The sequence below is a fragment of the Oncorhynchus gorbuscha genome, unplaced genomic scaffold, assembly GCF_021184085.1.
Source record: "Oncorhynchus gorbuscha isolate QuinsamMale2020 ecotype Even-year unplaced genomic scaffold, OgorEven_v1.0 Un_scaffold_1185, whole genome shotgun sequence".
Lineage (NCBI taxonomy): Eukaryota > Metazoa > Chordata > Actinopteri > Salmoniformes > Salmonidae > Oncorhynchus > Oncorhynchus gorbuscha.
This window is the reverse complement of record NW_025746042.1, coordinates 112,501-135,000: the sequence shown is the minus strand read 5'-3', so window position 1 is coordinate 135,000 and position 22,500 is coordinate 112,501. Positions and strand designations below refer to the sequence as shown.

Genomic DNA, 22,500 nt, shown 5'->3' with positions numbered 1-22,500 from the left:
TCTGATAAGGATGACATACTGAACAGATACTGTGAAAATGTAGACTCATAGTGGTGGTTAGAACAGATTCTGACATTATTCCATTCATCAGTAAGTGTTATCTAATGCAAGAATCTAACTCTAACCCAAACTCTGGACCAGACCATTATATATTGGATCAGACCATTATATATTGGACCAGACCATGATGTATTGGACCAGACCATGATGTATTGGACCAGACCATTACGTATTGGACCAGACCATTATGTATTGGACCATACCATTATGTATTGGACCATACCATTATGTATTGGACCAGACCATTATGTATTGGACCATACCATTATGTATTGGATCAGACCATTATGTATACCGTAATATAATGATGAATGGAAGAACTGATAACTTACTACTACAGTTATCACAGCTTAAAACGGACAGACTTGTTAGAAGAAAACTCTAATTTCCTTATAATACCAGAGACATTTCTGTCTCTGTTTTGATTCCACATAGACATTTGTTTGAGTTGTGTAAAAGTCTATACATGTGTGTGTTTGTATTGGATGGCAGAGAGCGTGAAAAAACACGGTCACAGAACACTTGCTAAGCTTGTGTGATGCCTGCTGTGTATAAACAATTGAGGTAAGCATTATAGGGATAGCCCCCTTTTTTTCAATATTCGCCTGAAATGACATACCCAAATCTAACTGCTCAGGACCTGATGCAAGGATATGCATAGTCTTGATACCATTTGAAAGGAAACACAGTTTTTGGGAATAAGAATTGAATGTAGGAGAATATAACACAATAGATCTGGTAGAAGAAAATACAAAGAGAAAACCAACCGTTTTTTTTCTACCACCATCTTTGAAATGCAACAGAAAGGTCCCAAATCTAGCCATCACTCTGGTTGTAATTCTGATGGTGTCCACAAGATGGCAGCAGTGTATGTGCAAAGTTTCAGATGGATACCTTGAAGTATGAGCAAACCACATGACTTTTAGTGTGAAGTCACCCAGGTACATTTGGGCAAATCATGAAGGAGACATTCACATTTACATTACATTTTTCTGCAAGAATATCGTCAATTCTGTCTACTTGGACTTTGATTTAGCTTTTCCAGTATTAGTAGCCATATTATAAGTTCAACATTTGCAAGACAACCAGTTTACATAACATCATAACCTCCATATTCTTATAATTGTTGTCCAAAAGGAAAAGATTAGCAACGACACTTTGCAACAGATACGGGGTCTCCGTAAACTGACGTAAAGCCCAGCTCATTGGCTATCTAGCTAGCTTTGTTTGACCCCGATAGGTGCTTATTTGACAAAGTTCCAGTTGATCAAGTGAAGACCGGCCCAGTCATCGGCGTGTCATGAAGGCGTAGCTCTCTGACCAAATATGGTGTCCTATAGGATATATTACACCCCTAATGATATATTGAAGTCTGATTACATTCTAGGATCTCTGAGGAATACATACAAACGTGATTTGACTGGTTGAAACAATGTTTAGGGTTAGATTTTCACAGATTCCTTTCTTTGCAAATTGAATGAGTGGAAACAAAACGACACTTGGGAAAGAGCAAGATTTCTGAATGTAAATACACATTTCACCTTCAGAGGTGAATTTATCAAACCTAATGGGAAGAAAAAAGTGTTTTGTTGTTAGGAGCTCTCCTCAAACAATAGCATGGTGTTTTTTCACTGTAATAGGTACTGTAAATTGGACAGTACAGTCATATTAACAAGAATTGAAGCTTTCAGCCGATATAAGACACTTCTATGTACTGACATTAGTTGTTTCTCTAAAATCTGCGATCGTGACACAAGGCTCTGCATGATTCACCACTGTCCCATTAATGGGACGCCGATCCCTATTATTAAAGAACAACATTTGTCAAAAAATACAAAAGTAAACCAGTTTCATTTAAGGACCGAAAAAGTGACAGCTGTGCCTTACAAGCTGAAAAATAGAGATCTTTGATGAACCGATTCCATGGCACATGGTTTATGAACTGCTACACAAAACAACGCTGGATTCAAAACATAGAGCTTTTAAATTTAAATTATAATTACAAAATTCTTGCCACCAATATAATGTTATATATATGGGGGATTCAACCATTCCAAGAGAAAGTATCATTAGATCACTTGTTTTGGTACTGTCAACATGTAGCTTGTTTTTGGTCGCAGGTTCAGGAATGGCTGAAAAATCACATTTACTTAAAGCTATCTTTGCAAATAGCACTGCTGGGTGAATTGAAAAGCCATGGTCAGTCAATCAATAATATAATAGTACTTTTAGTAAATATTTTCATCTTTCATTTAAAATCAGTGTAAACTATGACAATAGAAAGGTTCAGAACTTGTGTGAAAGATGTGAAACATCTTAAGTAGAAGTCAAGACTGGGTGGTTATGTAAGATAGATGGGAGGGGTTGTTGGTAGGGTGGGATAAAAATAAATCAAGAGATTACTTATGTCAAATGTATTTTACATTAAAAACAATATATATATCTAAAATGTATATTGGAAATTATGCAGATAATTACATTGACAGAATCCACAATCTATCTGCAGTATTATAGCTGATTTACCCCCCCCCCCAAAAAAAACATTTGATGTGTGTGTTGGTCATGCCGGAAATGTCTCCAACTCCACACATGGTGTACACGTGCACAAACCCACACACACACACACACACACACACACACACACACACACACACACACACACACACACACACACACACACACACACACACACACACACACACACACACACACACACACACACACACACACACACACACACACACACACACACACACACACACCTGTCCAGATGAAAGGCAGCGATCTCAGCGTTGTGTCTCTCCAGATCAGAGAAGTAGAAGAAGTCCGGGGGTGTCTCCTGTTCCCTGGTCTGCCTGGAAGACACAAAGGTCAAGGCACCGTTAGAGGAATGTTAGCATTAACAAAGTCTTGTTCAGTATGAAGCACAACTGTCTGTCTTTATTTGACCCTGCTGGGAATCTACTGTAGCCTTAACGGCCACATGTACCCTCTACCGGGCACAACCAGAAGAGGACTGGCCCCTCGGAGCCTGGTTCCTCTCTAGGATTCTTCCTAGATTCCAGCCTTCTAGGGAGATTTTTCTAACCACTGTGCTTCTGCATCTGCATTGGTTGCTCTTTGTGGTTTAGGCTGGGTATCTGTAAAGCACAAGGGGGTATCTGTAAAGTGGGTACCTGTAAAGCACAAGTGGGTACCTGTAAAGCACAAGTGGGTATCTGTAAAGCACAAGTGGGTATCTGTAAAGCACAAGTGGGTATCTGTAAAGCACAAGTGGGTATCTATAAAGCACAAGTGGGTATCTATAAAGTGGGTATCAGTAAAGCACAAGTGGGTATCTGTAAAGTGGGTATCTGTAAAGTGGGTATCTGTAAAGCACAAGTGGGTATCTGTAAAGTGGGTATCTGTAATGTGGGTATCTGTAAAGTGGGTATCTGTAAAGTGGATATCTGTAAAGTGGGTATCTGTAAAGTGGGTATCTGTAATGTGGGTATCTGTAAAGTGGGTATCTGTAAAGTGGGTATCTGTAATGTGGGTATCTGTAATGTGGGTATCTATAAAGTGGGTATCTGTAATGTGGGTATCTGTAATGTGGGTATCTGTAAAGTGGGTATCTGTAAAGTGGGTATCTGTAAAGTGGGTATCTGTAATGTGGGTATCTGTAAAGTGGGTATCTGTAAAGTGGGTATCTGTAAAGTGGATATCTGTAAAGTGGGTATCTGTAAAGCACAAGTGCTGGTGTAAAAAGGGCTTTATAAAATACATTTGATTGATTGATTGAACATTCAAGGCCACGAGCACCAGAGTTCTCCAGCACTGAAAAGATACAGTAGGACAATGTAGTGAACGTTTTCCTAAAGTGCAAAGGAATGTGAAATCATTTGAAATTATTTATGAATGTGAGTAACCAAGATTTCCCGCAAGTGACTGCATTTAGATCTATCTGCATATCTATAACTAACATTCATAGTTCCAGTCTGGGAGCAGGCTGCCCAGATGTGCATGTCTGAATTGTCCCTCTTTTCCCTAGCACACCATAAAGGGACTAGGGTGCCATTTGGGACATTTGGGACCCAGCAGTAGAGCAGTGAGCCACACGGCTGCTTGAGTTTCCTGTTCATATCCCGTAGCAACTCCTTCAGCCCCTCAGGCAGGCAGACAGGACGCATGGACATTGACCTGAGTCAGCTGCTGTTGCTGGTGCTGCTTGGGGCTGCTGATACTGTCTGTCTGTCTGTCTGTCTGTCTGTCTGTCTGTCTGTCTGTCTGTCTGTCTGTCTGTCTGTCTGTCTGTCTGTCTGTCTGTCTGTCTGTCTGTCTGTCTGTCTGTCTGTCTGTCTGTCTGTCTGTCTGTCTGTCTGTCTGTCTGTCTGTCTGTCTGTCTGTCTGTCTGTCTGTCTGTCTGTCTGTCTGTCTGTCTGTCACACCTGGCCTTAACCTGTCCCATTACCACCATATTTATGCTAGCACAAACCCATATTCCACATTACCCAGTCATTTCTTCTTCTCCTTCTTCCTTCCTCCCTCATTCCCTTCCTCTGTTTCGTCTCCCTCCAGCCATTCCACCTCAGAGCAGGGTGGGGGTACATCCACTTCGCCTGACAACCCCAGCACTGCCAAGTCCGTGATGGAAAAGATCTTACATCCTTTTCTTTCCATGTCAGGCAAGCTACCTTTTAACCGTAAATCTCACAGCCACTATAATAATCCATTCGATTTCTCCCTGACCCAAAGGGAAGAAAAGTTTTTATTTGCGGATGGGAGGGGGAATAAACGAGACGTAGCAGACTGATTCAGGAGAGTATAAAAGGCAACACTGCACACCTGAGGAAAGGGTAGGTCCAGGATTCTAAAGGTGACCTCATAACGGTGGTACTCCATAATGCACCGTGACACACCTGAGGAAAGGGTAGGTCCAGGATTCTAAAGATGACCTCATAACGGTGGTACTCCATAATGCACCGTGTTACACCTGAGGAAAGTGTAGGTCCAGGATTCTAAAGGTGACCTCATAACGGTGGTACACCATAATGCACCGTGTTACACCTGAGGAAAGTGTAGGTCCAGGATTCTAAAGGTGACCTCATAACGGTGGTACTCCATAATGCACCGTGACACACCTGAGGAAAGGGTAGGTCCAGGATTCTAAAGGTGACCTCATAACGGTGGTACTCCATAATGCACCGTGTTACACCTGAGGAAAGTGTAGGTCCAGGATTCTAAAGGTGACCTCATAACGGTGGTACTCCATAATGCACCGTGAGACACCTGCCTGCTTTTTAAGTCACCATATCAAGCACCTTATCAACACTAGATTACCAGAGAGGTAGTAAAAAGGCAGACAAAAGGATGCTGATTTGAAGTGCTCTGTCGGTATCATTCTGTAGCCTTAATGGAAATGCTAAGAGCTTTTTCATTCAGAAGTCAAGACGTGCCTGACTGCCACAGTCAGTAAGACGCTGTCAAACAGAAGTTAGATTAGAACACTTCAAACTGGCCATGTGAGTTGTGTTTCAGACTGAATGTGTTTTCAGAATAGCACTGACAGAAAGGTCCTGCTTGTCTCAACAGTAGAAGAAAGGTCTTGGTCCAGTCTGACGGAGTATTTTCAGAGCAGGCTACATTCTCAAGGAACAAAAATACCTTTCTCAAAAAATGTCATCTTCACTAACAACACTGGGAGCTACTACAGTGGGGAACCTACCCTCTCCACCCACACACACACACACACACACACACACACACACACACACACACACACACACACACACACACACACACACACACACACACACACACACACACACACACACACACACACACACACACACACACACACACACACACACACACACACACACACACACACACACACACACACACACACACACACACACACACACACACACTGACAGGATGTGCTGATGACTGTCTGCTATAGGTACACCTCAGGGACACTGTGATGCATGTCAACTGGAGGACTGTCCCATGATCCTCTATTTCTAAATAAACCAGCTTCTCACTTCACAACTTGAAAAGTAATTCAAAAGTATGACCTCCTAAATGCATTGTCCATTAAATCATATTAACTTACATCTCCACTGAGTGTACAAAGCATTAGGAACATGACATAGACTGACCAGTTGAATCCAGGTGAAAGATATGATCCCTTATTGATGTCACTTGTTAAATCCACTTTAATCAGTGTAGATGAAGAGGAGACAAGTTAAAGAAGGATTTTTAAGCCTTGAGACAATTGAGACATGGATTGTGTATGTGTGTCATTCAGAGGGTGAATTGGCCAAACAAAACATGTAATTGCCTATGACCAGGGAATGGTTGTAGGTGCCAGGCGCACCGGTTTGTGTCAAGAACTGCAACGCTGCAGGAGTTTTCACGCTCAACAGTTTCCCATGTGTATCAAGAATGGTCCACCACCCAAAGGACATCCAGACAACTTGACACAACTGTGGAATTCTTTCGACACCCTGTGGGGTTCATGCCCCGATGAATTGAGGCTGTTCTGAGTGGGGTGCAACTCAATATTTTGAAGGTGTTGGTAATGTTTTGTACACTCTGTACTGTATATTCACCGCTTTAGATGTACTGATATACATTTTACACAGACTTAAACAGTATTGCACTTAACTGACACAAACAACCAGCCATACAGTCACTTGAGAACAAGTGCAGTTGAGAAAACACATATCCTTCTCTGAGTCTCAATCTGTGGACCAGTTGTATCAGGGGATTGAGGCTGAAAAGCCTGCTTTGTGTAGGAGATGTGATGACTGAAACGTTTCCATGGTCCTGCTTGTGCTTACCAGATCTAGCCAGGCCAATACTGTACTCAGTGTACTTTATTAATATATCTGTCTGGAGGGAGAGAGAGAGAGAGAGAGAGAGAGAGAGAGAGAGAGAGAGAGAGAGAGAGAGAGAGAGAGAGAGAGAGAGAGAGAGAGAGAGAGAGAGAGAGAGAGAGAGAGAGAGAGAGAGAGAGAGAGAGAGAGAGAGAGAGATGGAGGGCTAGCACTACCAGCTAAGACACAGGCTTTGCTGATTCATTCATATCCTGTCCCTCTCTCTCTCTCCCTCTTTATCTCTACCTTCCTCGTTCTCACCCTTTCTCCCATTCCCTTTCTTTCTCCCTCTCTCATGCTCTTTCCCTCCCTCCCTCCCACCCGCTCTCTCTTAGTGACAGGGAGAGGGCAGCAGAGATGTCACACAGTAAAAAAGAGAGAACACTTTAGCATCAGTGTGACCCCATAGAACGAGTCAAACAGTAATGACAACTGAGGTACTTCCTTATATGGACACGGTAGTGGTCAAATATTTGTAACTCCATTTATACTCAATGTATGAATCGAAAAAGGAAATAGATCAAGTGAATAAAATGGGAGGTTTCACTATTTGTTTCCAGCAGTTTGTTGACCCTGTACAGAACTAGCTCTTCATCAAGCTGATAAGGAAGTAGCAGAGCTATCGGTTGGATTTCTGGAATCCCTCATTTTACCTCTGAGGGATTAGTTATTTGTTCTTTCTCACCCTCTGTCCTATAAAACAGCACAAAACAAGGCAGACAGATAGGATTACGTAAGTCACAGACGGCAGGTTCAACAGTGCTGGACAAGCACCATTGGACCTGTGTGTAGACAACTTTGACAATGCAGAGGTAAAAGGGGAACGACTGAACTCTGATTCAGGGGAAGAGGTAAGGTATGCTGCTTTCATATGTGGGCAAGTGGATGAACGCTTCTGATAGAATACAATGGTCCTAGTGTCTTTTCCTATGCAACGCCAATAGAAGTGTGTGAGACGCTGTTGATGTGCCGTCTGCAGGCTGTCACCTACACATGCTCAACAGAAATATTTTATGGCAGAAAAAAAGGGGACAAACAGCACTCAGTCAATGACAAATGTAGACAAATGAATTGTGAGGCTTATAATAAAGCTTTTATTAAGGAATGATGGGCAGAGAATCACAGAAACAAAAGGTCTAAAATAACTGATATTTTCATCCAACAGCCTTCAATTTGTTATGAGACCAGATACATTCAGCTGATTATCCACGTAGTATCCTTTACAGATTTTCCCACAAACATCTCCATTACAACCCTCTTGATGTTTGCGAAGCATGGCTGGCTTGTCAAACAGAGCTGAGGTCTTTTGGTCTCACATATGATGACTTGTTTTTTGAGACATTGGTCATAGAACCAGTTACTGTGCTGGTTCGTGGATACACATTCCTCCCCATTTTTTTCTGTTATGGGGTTTGCCCTCATCCCAGTGGGTGTAGCTGATTGGTTGGCCCACAAGTCGACAAATGTCCTTTTTTCCCTTCTGTCGTTGGCGGCGATGTGAGCCCACTGGGCGTGAGGGATGAGTGACATACATACAGACAGACTGGTCAGTATAAGGTCAGTGGTTTCCAGTGTGTTCCAGCCAGTCTCTGCCAGCTGTAAAGTGTACATGTACAGTATAGGACTGCACCTGCTGAACAGCCCTAAAGCCATGGTGAGGTGCATTGAGGTTCCTGTGTGTGTTCCCCTCCATACTGGATCTAGAGGTTAGTAATCTATGGTTAGCTCAGCTGGCTAGTGCATGGTGCAAACAATGATAAGGCTGCAGGATAACACACTCTGCCCCCCCACTGCAGCAGTGTACCACAAGGCTCTGAGTGACCTTGTAATGACATTTCATTACTGCTACACCTCCAGCCAGCTACTGTAAGGGGAGGGAAGGAGGGCGGGAAGGAGTTAAGGAGGGAGGGAGGGCTGGAGCACTGGGGGAGATCCATCATCTATATGTAATCCACAGCAAATGTAAGACCCCCATCTGACAGGCATCTTTGTCTGGGCCTGTGATAGGATCATATGAGGGAGGGAGGAAGGAAGGGAGGGTGAAGAGCGGGGGAGAGGCCGTCATTGTAAATAAGAGTTTGTTCTTAACTGACTTGCCTCGTTAAACAAAGGTGAAATAAAAATATATATACATACTCAGCAATTAAAGAAACTTCCTCACTGTCAACTCCATTTATTTTCAGCAAACTTAATTAACATGTATAAATATTTGTATGAACATAACACGATTCAACAACTGAGACATAAACTGAACAAGTTCCACAGTCATGTGATTAACAAAAATGGAATAAAGGGGGGGTCAAAATCAAAAGTAACATACAGTATCTGGTGTGGCCACCAGCTGCATTAAGTACGGCAGTGCATCTCCTCCTCATGGACTGCACCAGATTTGCAAGTTCTTGCAGTGAGATGTTACCTCACTCTTCCACCAAGGCACCTACAAGTTCCCGTACATTTCTGGGGGGAACATGCTCATTGGGATAGAGATCTGGGCTCTTCGCTGGTCATGGCAGAACACTGACATTCCTGTCTTGCAGGAAATCACGCATAGAACTAGCAGTATGGCTGGTGGCATTTTCATGCTGGAGGGTCATGTCAGGATGAGCCTGCAGGAAGGGTACCACATGAGGGAGGAGGATGTCTTCCCTGTAACGCACAGCATTGAGATTGCCTCCAATGACAACAAGCTCAGTCCGATGATGCTGTGACACACCACCCCAGACCATGACGGACCCTCCACCTCCAAATCGATCCTGCTCCAGAGTACAGGCCTCTGTGTAACGCTCATTCCTTCGACGATAAACGCGAAACCTACCAACTACCCCGGTGAGACAAAACCGTGACTCGTCAGTGAAGAGCTCTTTTTGCATGTCTTGTCTGGTCCAGCAACGGTGGGTTTGTGCCCTTAGGCGACGTTATTGTCTGGTGAGGAAAACAGGCCTACAACCCTTCAGTCCAGCCTATTGCGGACAGTCTGAGCACTGATGGAGGGATTATGCATTCCTAGAGTACCTCGGGCAGTTGTTGTTGCCTGGAATCAAACCAGGGTGTCTGTAGTGACACCTCTGGCACTGAGATGCAGTGCCTTAGACCAGTGCGCCACTCTGGAGACAATGACAAACAATGAGGTTCACTAAGTAATTGCTTCCTGTATGCCCACACTGAGACAGGAACAGAGAGAGATAGAGGGAGATTGAGAGGGAGAGAGACAAAGAGAAATGGGGGGAGAGAAAGACTGAGAGGAATAGAGAGAGAAAGAGAGAAGCAGCCCGTGCCTAGTAGGAGTTCAGCTCAGTGAGAGGCTCCAGTAGGAGTTCAGCTCAGTGAGAGGCTCCAGTAGGAGTTCAGCTCAGTGAGAGGCTCCATTAGGAGTTCAGCTCAGTGAGAGGCTCCAGTAGGAGTTCAGCTCAGTGAGAGGCTCCAGTAGAAGTTCAGCTCAGTAAGAGGCTCCAGTAGGAGTTCAGCTCAGTGAGAGGCTCCAGTAGGAGTTCAGCTCAGTGAGAGGCTCCAGTAGGAGTTCAGCTCAGTGAGAGGCTCCAGTAGGAGTTCAGCTCAGTGAGAGGCTCCAGTAGGAGTTCAGCTCAGTGAGAGGCTCCAGTAGGAGTTCAGCTCAGTGAGAGGCTCCAGTAGAAGTTCAGCTCAGTGAGAGGCTCCAGTAGGAGTTCAGCTCAGTGAGAGGCTCCAGTAGGAGTTCAGCTCAGTGAGAGGCTCCAGTAGGAGTTCAGCTCAGTGAGAGGCTCCATTAGGAGTTCAGCTCAGTGAGAGGCTCCAGTAGCCAGTGGTAAGAATATGATCTACTTCTACACTACTGCTAAGAGGGTCCCAACCTGCTTGGATTTTCCAAATCTATTTGGATATTGTGCCACCTACTTAAACTTTCTTACTTGGCACCAACTCTACTTAGCACAACCTCTCTCTCTCTCTCTCTCTCTCTCTCTCTCTCTCTCTCTCTCTCTCTCTCTCTCTCTCTCTCTCTCTCTCTCTCTCTCTCTCTCTCTCTGTCTCTCTCTCTCTCTCTCTCTCTCTCTCTCTCTCTCTCTCTCTCTCTCTCTCTCTCTCTCTCTCTCTCTCTCTCTCTCTCTCTCTCTCTCTCTCTCTCTCTCTCTCTCTCTCTCTCTCATTTCATAATAACCAAACCAGACACACTTCAATGTGACTGTAGTCATCTGTTCACTCACTGAAAAATTAATTATAGGATTATGTCGCTTTCAAACAGATTTTTGCACAAAAATATATATATTTTTCCTCCCTTCGCATTTCTAATTTTCGAGGAGGATCCGCCACTATGTGGTTGACAGGGGAGTACAGATTCAATAAACCTGAAGGAGCATAGTAAATTGGAATTAAGTGCAGTGGGTGAGTATATGTAAGCTTTGGGTGAATGCCTTCACTGGTGAGATGGGAGATGATGTGTTTTCCTCTTCTTCCACAGATAACCAGTAGTCCCTCGCGTATCTATCAGCAGGAATCTCAGAACACACACAGGGCAGAGCTGAAGCAGCTCACTAGACTGAATTTCAAATCAATGTTACACAACTCGTTCTGGCCTCTGATATTTTTGGCAAAACGGGTGAGAAACAGCCAGAAGGAAACAAACATATTCCCTACTTGAGATGCAACATCCTGTACTGAAATAGATAACATATTGATAAAGTTGCATATACATGCATACTAGCCTGGATAAAACAGACTGAATCACGCTTACCACTGTTTCACAGCTTGAGTCCGTTTTAACCAGGCTATACGCATACAGGAAAATACTAATGATGATCAGAAGGCAGGTGCTTCGTTTATCACTGTCGCTAGATGCTGATGAGGTTTCAAATGAATGCAAGACTGTGCTGGATGAGGTATGGAGGGAGAAATATTCTCTGATCTACAACGTTTTTGTCTCTGCCAAAAATATATAGCGCTATTAGAAGCGCTATTCACTTGCCTTACATTCTTATCAGAATAGAAAAGAATGACATTTAACCATTGTAGTTATATGCCACATCATATTGGACACGACAGAACTAAGCAAAACCCAGGTATCTGAAAGTTAATTATGCCCATAACAACCACAGACATGAATCACTTATTCTTTAAAAGTCATCATTATAGCACAAACATTCGTTCTGTATACATCTGAATAACATACGTTGAATGGAAACAGTAGTGACTGGGATAATAATAATAGATAGAATATTCATATATTCCAGGGTTTGGAGAATTAGGGGTCATTGTGTTTTTTAATTAGACCTGCTCCTGGTGGTTCCTGATGAGGATTACGGAGAATCATTTCTCTGCAGCACCATCCTCTCCTCCTCTTCTCTCTATTCTACACTTCCCTCCACTCCTGTCCGCTCCTACAGACTCCTATATCCTCTTCATCTCATCTCTTCTATCCTCCCGTCTCCTCTCATCTACGTCTCCCATCCTCCACTCCCAACTCCTCCCCTCTCTTATCCTCTCTCCTCCCATCATCTCCTCCTCTACTCTCTCCCTCTCTTCTCACATCCTCTCTCATCATCATATTCCTTCCTCTCCTGGGATCTCCTCTCTCCTCCCCCTCTCTCATCATCATATTCCTTCCTCTCCTGGGATCTCCTCTCTCCTCTCCTATGCTGTGGATGAAAGTGTACACCATGCACCATGCAGGCTGTCTTGCACTCAGACCGAGTTTCTGTCAATGTACATTTCAGACCAGGGAGAGAACTCTCTCTCTCTCTCTCTCTCTCTCTCTCTCTCTCTCTCTCTCTCTCTCTCTCTCTCTCTCTCTCTCTCTCTCTCTCTCTCTCTCTCTCTCTCTCTCTCTCTCTCTCTCTCTCTCTCTCTCTCTCTCTCTCTCTCTCTCTCTCTCTCTCTCTCTCTCTCTCTCTCTCATACTGTATAAATTGATGTGTGTGTTCATACTTTTACAAGTCCCTGTATGTCTCTATGTACTGTATGTGTGTGTGCTGCCTGTGTGTCCCAGTGCTCCAGCCACCCTGTGGGTGGTCCTGTGTGAGAGGGGGATCAGGGCCTGAAATATGGGTCCTCTACGTCTGGGTAACCACCCAGGGCTTGGCCTTTTACACTATGCTGGTGTAGGGCACAAATCAACATAAGGTTAACACATAATAACACAACACCACAAAGGATCATGGTCTACTTCCTAGACAGGAATATCACTGTACTACTACAGTGTAGTTACCACAATACACACTCTAAACCCAATGTCACTATTGATAGGTCTTTGAGCATCCACAGACACAACTTGTTGTTGAAAGGGGTTCAGTCATCTATTCCAATCCTGTTTTACTGTATGTGTTTAATGTTTAGTATATCTTCATACATTTGTGACAAACAGCAGTACATTGACCCACAAAGTGTGAATCAACATCTATGAAAGCGTTGTTACTATGGCTACAGTATATTCTCTGGTTTGTTCCACAGGCCCACGGCTGTTTTACCACCATCTCTGTTTTTCTTTATCCTTAATTGACTGGCAGTCGGAGCATATTCATCTGAGATCTCCAGAGTTGAACTCTCCACAGACAGAGTGGTGCTCAGCCAATGATGGCTCAGAACAAAAAAGCTGGGATCGCTGTGAAGACCTGCCGTAAAACTGCAGAATTATACTGGGCTTTTGGGATCCTTCCACAATCGTCTTAGAGGGCTCCCTGGAATCACAAGTTCAGTTGGAGTATGTCAGTAACATACTGCATATTATTTATATTTCCATGAATCCATTTATGTCCATGACTTCCTGTAGCTAGGCCTGCTGTATGCTGTTGTCACTGCTTGCTAGGCTTAGGGTGGCATAGGGTGGGTATATAACTGGAAACGTTTGAAGTTTACCAGTAAACAACCTGAATTTTGATATCTTACAATGATTTTATGTAATCTATTACAAGACATATTACTATTTTTGGTATCACATGTGTCTGTAGTTATCGCTGGCCCTCTCTGGCCTCACCACATGTGTCTGTAGTTATCGCTGGTCCTCTCTGGCCTCACCACATGTGTCTGTAGTTATCGCTGGCCCTCTCTGGCCTCACCACATGTGTCTGTAGTTATCGCTGGCCCTCTCTGGCCTCACCACATGTGTCTGTAGTGTGTCTGGCCTCACCACATGTGTCTGTAGTTATCGCTGGCCCTCTCTGGCCTCACCACATGTGTCTGTAGTTATCGCTGGCCCTCTCTGGCCTCACCACATGTGTCTGTAGTTATCGCTGGCCCTCTCTGGCACATGTGTCTGTAGTTATCGCTGGCCCTCTCTGGCCTCACCACATGTGTCTGTAGTTATCGCTGGCCCTCTCTGGCCTCACCACATGTGTCTGTAGTTATCGCTGGCCCTCTCTGGCCTCACCACATGTGTCTGTAGTTACCACATGTGTCTGTAGTTATCGCTGGCCCTCTCTGGCCTCACCACATGTGTCTGTAGTTATCGCTGGCCCTCTCTGGCCTCACCACATGTGTCTGTAGTTATCGCTGGCCCTCTCTGGCCTCACGCTGGCCCTCTCTGGCCTCACCATGTGTCTGTAGTTATCGCTGGCCCTCTCTGGCCTCACCACATGTGTCTGTAGTTATCGCTGGCCCTCTCTGGCCTCACCACATGTGTCTGTAGTTATCGCTGGCCCTCTCTGGCCTCACCACATGTCTGTAGTTATCGCTGGCCCTCTCTGGCCTCACCACATGTGTCTGTAGTTATCGCTGGCCCTCTCTGGCCTCACCACATGTGTCTGTAGTTATCGCTGGCCCTCTCTGGCCTCACCACATGTGTCTGTAGTGTGTCTGGCCTCAGTGTCTGTAGTTATCGCTGGCCCTCTCTGGCCTCACCACATGTGTCTGTAGTTATCGCTGGCCCTCTCTGGCCTCACCACATGTGTCTGTAGTTATCGCTGGCCCTCTCTGGCCTCACCACATGTGTCTGTAGTTATCGCTGGCCCTCTCTGGCCTCACCACATGTGTCTGTAGTTATCGGCCTCACCACATGTGTCTGTAGTTATCGCTGGCCCTCCTGGCCTCTCTGGCCTCACCACATGTGTCTGTAGTTATCGCTGGCCCTCTCTGGCCTCACCACATGTGTCTGTAGTTATCGCTGGCCCTCTCTGGCCTCACCACATGTGTCTGTAGTTATCGCTGGCCCTCTCTGGCCTCACCACATGTGTCTGTAGTTACCACATGTGTCTGTAGTTATCTGGCCCTCTCTGGCCTCACCACATGTGTCTGTAGTTATCGCTGGCCCTCTCTGGCCTCACCACATGTGTCTGTAGTTATCGCTGGCCCTCTCTGGCCTCACCACATGTGTCTGTAGTTATCGTATCGCTCGCTGGCCCTCCCTCTGGCCTCACCACATGTGTCTGTAGTTATCTGGCCTCACCACCACATGTGTCTGTAGTTATCGCTGGCCCTCTCTGGCCTCACCACATGTGTCTGTAGTTATCGCTGGCCCTCTCTGGCCTCACCACATGTGTCTGTAGTTATCGCTGGCCCTCTCCTCACCACATGTGTCTGTAGTTATCGCTGTGTCTGTAGTTATCGCTGGCCCTCTCTGGCCTCACCACATGTGTCTGTAGTTATCGCTCTCTGGCCTCACCACATGTGTCTGTAGTTATCTGGCCTCACCACATGTGTCTGTAGTTATCGCTGGCCCTCTCTGGCCTCACCACATGTGTCTGTAGTTATCGCTGGCCCTCTCTGGCCTCACCACATGTGTCTGTAGTTATCGCTGGCCCTCTCTGGCCTCACCACATGTGTCTGTAGTTATCGCTGGCCCTCTCTGGCCTCACCACATGTGTCTGTAGTTATCGCTGGCCCTCTCTGGCCTCACCACATGTGTCTGTAGTTATCGCTGGCCCTCTCTGGCCTCACCACATGTGTCTGTAGTTATCTGGCCTGGCCCTCTCTGGCCTCACCACATGTGTCTGTAGTTATCCACCACATGTGTCTGTAGTCTGGCCTCACCACATGTGTCTGTAGTTATCGCTGGCCCTCTCTGGCCTCACCACATGTGTCTGTAGTTATCGCTGGCCCTCTCTGGCCTCACCACATGTGTCTGTAGTTATCGCTGGCCCTCTCTGGCCTCACCACATGTGTCTGTAGTTATCGCTGGCCCTCTCTGGCCTCACCACATGTGTCTGTAGTTATCGCTGGCCCTCTCTGGCCTCACCACATGTGTCTGTGGTGTCCTCACCACATGTGTCTGTAGTTATCGCTGGCCCTCTCTGGCCTCACCACATGTGTCTGTAGTTATCGCTGGCCTCTCTCTGGCCTCACCACATGTGTCTGTAGTTATCGCTGGCCCTCTCTGGCCTCACCACATGTGTCTGTAGTTATCGCTGGCCCTCTCTGGCCTCACCACATGTGTCTGTAGTTATCGCTGGCCCTCTCTGGCCTCACCACATGCCTCACCACATGTGTCTGTAGTTATCTGGCCCTCTCTGGCCTCACCACATGTGTCTGTAGTTATCGCTGGCCCTCTCCTCTGGCCTCACCACATGTGTCTGTAGTTATCGCTGGCCCTCTCTGGCCTCACCACATGTGTCTGTAGTTATCGCTGGCCCTCTCTGGCCTCACCACATGTGTCTGTAGTTATCGCTGGCCCTCTCTGGCCTCACCACATGTGTCTGTAGTTATCGCTGGCCCTCTCTGGCCTCACCACATGTGTCTGTAGTTATTATCGCTGGCCCTCTCTGGCCTCACCACATGTGTCTGTAGTTATCGCTGGCCCTCTCTGGCCTCACCACATGTGTCTGTAGTTATCGCTGGCCCTCTCTGGCCTCACCACATGTGTCTGTAGTTATCGCTGGCCCTCTCTGGCCTCACCACATGTGTCTGGCCTCACCATGTGTCTGGTTATCCTCTCTGGCCTCACCACATGTGTCTGTAGTTATCGCTGGCCCTCTCTGGCCTCACCACATGTGTCTGTAGTTATCTGGCCCTCTCTGGCCTCACCACATGTGTCTGTAGTTATCGCTGGCCCTCTCTGGCCTCACCACATGTGTCTGTAGTTATCGCTGGCCCTCTCTGGCCTCACCACATGTGTCTGTAGTTATCGCTGGCCCTCTCTGGCCTCACCACATGTGTCTGTAGTTATCGCTGGCCCTCTCTGGCCTCACCACATGTGTCTGTAGTTATCGCTGGCCCTCTCTGGCCTCACCACATGTGTCTGTAGTTATCCTCCCTCTCTGGCCTCACCACATGTGTCTGTAGTTATCGCTGGCCCTCTCTGGCCTCACCACATGTGTCTGTAGTTATCGCTGGCCCTCTCTGGCCTCACCACATGTGTCTGTAGTTATCGCTGGCCCTCTCTGGCCTCACCACATGTGTCTGTAGTTATCGCTGGCCCTCTCTGGCCTCACCACATGTGTCTGTAGTTATCGCTGGCCCTCTCTGGCCTCACCATGTGTCTGTAGTTATCGCTGTGGCCTCTGGCCCTCTCTGGCCTCACCACATGTGTCTGTAGTTATCGCTGGCCCTCTCTGGCCTCACCACATGTGTCTGTAGTTATCGCTGGCCCTCTCTGGCCTCACCACATGTTCTGTAGTTATCGCTGGCCCTCTCTGGCCTCACCACATGTGTCTGTAGTTATCGCTGGCCCTCTCTGGCCTCACCACATGTGTCTGTAGTTATCGCTGGCCCTCTCTGGCCTCACCACATGTGTCTGTAGTTATCGCTGGCCCTCTCTGGCCTCACCACATGTGTCTGTAGTTATCGCTGGCCCTCTCTGGCCTCACCACATGTGTCTGTAGTTATCGCTGGCCCTCTCTGGCTCACCACATGTGTCTGTAGTTATCGCTGGCCCTCTCTGGCCTCACCACATGTGTCTGTAGTTATCGCTGGCCCTCTCTGGCCTCACCACATGTGTCTGTAGTTATCGCTGGCCCTCTCTGGCCTCACCACATGTGTCTGTAGTTATCGCTGGCCCTCTCTGGCCCTCACCACATGTGTCTGTAGTTATCGCTGGCCCTCTCTGGTCTCACCACATGTGTCTGTAGTTATCGCTGGCCCTCTCTGGCCTCACCACATGTGTCTGTAGTTATCGCTGGCCCTCTCTGGCCTCACCACATGTGTCTGTAGTTATCGCTGGCCCTCTGGCCTCACCACATGGTCTGTAGTTATCTCACCACATGTGTCTGTAGTTATCGCTGGCCCTCTCTGGCCTCACCACATGTGTCTGTAGTTATCGCTGGCCCTCTCTGGCCTCACCACATGTGTCTGTAGTTATCGCTGGCCCTCTCTGGCCTCACCACATGTAAAATATATGAATTCAATAAGATGATTTTAAAACATTTAATGACAAAGCTGTAAAACATGATCCTAAATATAAACCATGAACTTGATGAATACCATTGGTGTTTAATATGATGTTTAATATGAAGGTTTCAGCATCAAATATCCCTATCCTCTATTTCTTTGCCCACTTTAATTTATTTTACTATGTTAATATGTATTTGTTGTCAATGTTAGGCGTCAAACTGTTGGCAGTTGTGAAAAAATGAAATAGTTGGACAAGTTGCAGAGTTAATTGAAAATAATGTAATTGTTGATTAGTTACTTTATCCATTAACTTGGCTATTTTCTCTTGAACCATATGTTCTATCTACTAGACACTCATGGGCAATATGGACACAGATATAACAAAAATAATAGCATGTATGAAAACGTTTTTTTAAATACCAAAGTTACGATAGATTGCTATAGATTTTCTGTTAATGATCAAATTTACTGAAGATTCCAGTAACTTTGGTAAACTACCGGTAGCTTTGCAACCCTAGCTAGGCTACTATATTGTGTAGGTAAAATATGTTTGGTTTTATAATGACTTGAACATTTGACTGCCTTGCTTTAAATAATATCCCACAATGATTGAAATATTTCACCTCTATTTTCCACAAGGCCATGTAATAGATGAATGTAGGCTACTAAAACACAGCTTTGTGAGCACTAGTCTTTTTTCTCCTGCAGCTACAGCGCTAACAACAACTATCCCATCATCTGATCTGATTACTGATGTGCTCTTTACTAAAAGATGTGCATTTTAGAACAGGTGTAGCTCCTTCCTGCAGTCAAATGGCCCAGTGGCCTCATGGGTGGAATGCTATTCATATTCTTCATCATTTCATTATTTTATTTTTTACATTTCTGGTGTTTTGTTAAAAAACCTTTTTGTTATATTTCAGTCTTCTGTGATGTTTATAAAGTGTAATACTGTGATGCAAACTCAAAATGTATTACATTTCAACTCTATATCTGACATGGTACAGGTTTTTTCTTTTTTAAGGTCCATATCCATGTGTATGAGGTCTATACTTTTGTTTAAGACTACCAAGAAACACTATGTGAGTCCACTGCAGTAGAGGTTATTAAAATGTCTTCATGTTGAATATATCAGCTGGGGATGTGCCAGACTGTGCAGACAAATGTACGTGCCAAATGGCAATCTATTTCCTATTTAGTGCACTACTTTGTATTCCCTACTTAGTGCACTACTTTGTATTCCCTACTTAGTGCACTACTTTTGACCACAGTAGTGCACTACACAGGGAATAGGGTGCCATTTGGGATACACCCTGTATATATATATATTAGGTTAGATTACTCGTTGGTTACTACTACATTGTCGGATATAGAAGCACAAGCATTTCACTACACTCGCATTAACATCTGCTAACTATGTGTATGTGACAAATAAAATAAGATGTAAAAAAATATATATATACATATATATTATTTTTTGTGTGATTATTTTCTTTAGTTCTTTTTTTCTTTTTAAATATATATTTTTTATATATATTTGTTGATTTTATACAATATTTCCTGGTGGGACAAAGTTATGGGGTGAATTGAACTGTTGGCCACATATCCAGTATTAGCCTCAGGTCCTGTGAAGGCTATTGGCTCAGGTCCTGTGAAGGCTATTGGCTCAAGTCCTGTGAAGGCTATTGGCTCAGTGGCTTCCTATCTTCCTATGGCTTTTTTGTGTCAGTCAGGGTGTCTACAGGGTAAAAACAATACCACAGAACGAACACTGCTCAGCATCCCTCTCGCCCTCTCTCTCTCTCTCTCTCTCTCTCTCTCTCTCTCTCTCTCTCTCTCTCTCTCTCTCTCTCTCTCTCTCTCTCTCCTCCCCTCTCCCCCTCCTCCAGCCCCCTCTCTCTCTCTGTCTCCCCCTCCCTCCCCCTCTCTCTCCCCCCTCTCCCTCTCTCTGTTTCTGAGGAAACCATGTTCCATGTATATGTCCACCATCAGTCTTTACATCATTCATAATCCACCATTTTAGACCAGATTTCTTGGAGGGCATTAGTTGGGAAATGTGTGGCCATTATTTTGCTCATCAAGAGCATGTGGTGGGTCGTCATGAGAAGGAAGGGAGGAAGGGTGGAGAAGAGGAGAGATGAGGCGGTATAGCTGAATAAGCAATGACACAGAGATGAATTCTCATCACCAGCTCTGCTAATCTCCAAATCTGCAGTTTACTATGTTATAAATAATGGTGGCGTAGTCAGCAACACAAAAACACAGCGACTTTACGAATTACAGTTCAAGGTTCACGCAAACAAGAATAGGTCACATTAGGTTGATTCTAGGGGTGTGTCCCAATTGGCAGCCTATTCACTATATAGGGTGCTACTTTTGACCAGGGCCCATTGGAAATAGGCAATGACCATAGAAGTTGGCAAGACAGCACAGATGTGGAACCAGGCTAGCCTCATGGTGTCTCCTGTCTCTCCTCTAACTGCTCCAACCTCCATCCATAGCTGGATGCTCAGCTACTGTAGCTAGGTTACGATGTCACAGCCAACGGAAAACAACACCAGGAAACAAGAACATAGAGGACTGAGAAGTGCTCTCTCTCTCTCTTCTAATACTGGGATACTGTATGTTCTGTTAGGCTTACCTACAGGGGATGATCGGTTTTCAATGTGGCAGCAATGGAATGAACTCTGAAAGGAGGTGATCCTTTCTTAGACTATTAGGGATGAAAATAAATGAATGATAGACTTTGTGGCTGATTCTGAGTTCCAGAGTAAACAAAACAAACATGGCAGAGGAGGACATTCTGATGTCAATGTGACGGGTAAATATCAAAATACAAAAGTCCGGGGGACTATATCGAACAATGAATACTCCCATAGATTTGGTCATGTGAAGGGAATACAAACATGCAATCACAGTTCCTCTAGCAGCTACAGCTTATAGTTTAGCCTAAAATACCCCCAAAGATATGGGGTGTATTAATTCATGCACACTGCAGAAAACCGAAGCAAAAGTATTTTCAACTGAACACTTTTTGCAACGAAAACTGGCTTTTCTTTTTAGACAAGTTCAGGTTAATCCCTTGTTGTTTCAACCCATTATCAACCCACACTGGATCCTTCAGCTATCCTGATGAGGTAGCTACATCGGTACCCATTATCAACCCACACTGGATCCTTCAGCTATCCTGATGAGGTAGCTACATCGGTACCCATTATCAACCCACACTGGATCCTTCAGCTATCCTGATGAGGTAGCTACATCGGTACCCATTATCAACCCATTATCAACCCACACAACCCACACTGGATCCTTCAGCTATCCTGATGAGGTAGCTACATCGGTACCCATTATCAACCCACACTGGATCCTTCAGCTATCCTGATGAGGTAGCTACATCGGTACCCATTATCAACCCACACTGGATCCTTCAGCTATCCTGATGAGGTAGCTACATCGGTACCCATTATCAACCCACACTGGATCCTTCAGCTATCCTGATGAGGTAGCTACATCGGTACCCATTATCAACCCACACTGGATCCTTCAGCTATCCTGATGAGGTAGCTACATCGGTACCCATTATCAACCCACACTGGATCCTTCAGCTATCCTGATGAGGTAGCTACATCGGTACCCATTATCAACCCACACTGGATCCTTCAGCTATCCTGATGAGGTAGCTACATCGGTACCCATTATCAACCCACACTGGATCCTTCAGCTATCCTGATGAGGTAGCTACATCGGTACCCATTATCAACCCACACTGGATCCTTCAGCTATCCTGATGAGGTAGCTGATGAGGTAGCTACATCGGTACCCATTATCAACCCACACTGGATCCTTCAGCTATCCTGATGAGGTAGCTACATCGGTACCCATTATCAACCCACACTGGATCCTTCAGCTATCCTGATGAGGTAGCTACATCGGTACCCATTATCAACCCACACTCCTTCAGCTATCCTGATGAGGTAGCTACATCGGTACCCATTTTCAACCCACACTGGATCCTTCAGCTATCCTGATGAGGTAGCTACATCGGTACCCATTATCAACCCACACTGGATCCTTCAGCTATCCTGATGAGGTAGCTACATCGGTACCCATTATCAACCCACACTGGATCCTTCAGCTATCCTGATGAGGAAGCTACATCGGTACAGTACAGCACTGTGACAGAACGGTGATGCAAGCCGGGTATGTTAGGAATGCCACATGCTGTCGGAGAGTTATTTCCTCTCATAAAGTTGCGTCTGGCCCGGCACTCTGGGCAGATATAAAGGAGTCATGTGAAGTGGGAGAACAGTCAGGAATTCATGTTCCCTAGAGAAGAGCAGCCAGTTGTTTC

At 45.4% G+C, this 22,500-nt stretch overlaps 1 protein-coding gene across 1 annotated transcript in view; it reads right to left on the bottom strand.

Annotated features, from left to right (window-relative positions):
* LOC124021727 (extracellular serine/threonine protein kinase FAM20C-like) overlaps positions 1–22,500 on the bottom strand; it is an 89,014-nt gene that overhangs the window by 9,749 nt on the left and 56,765 nt on the right. The window contains 1 exon segment of the mRNA XM_046336848.1: positions 2,823–2,915. Coding sequence (XP_046192804.1) covers positions 2,823–2,915 — 93 coding nt within the window.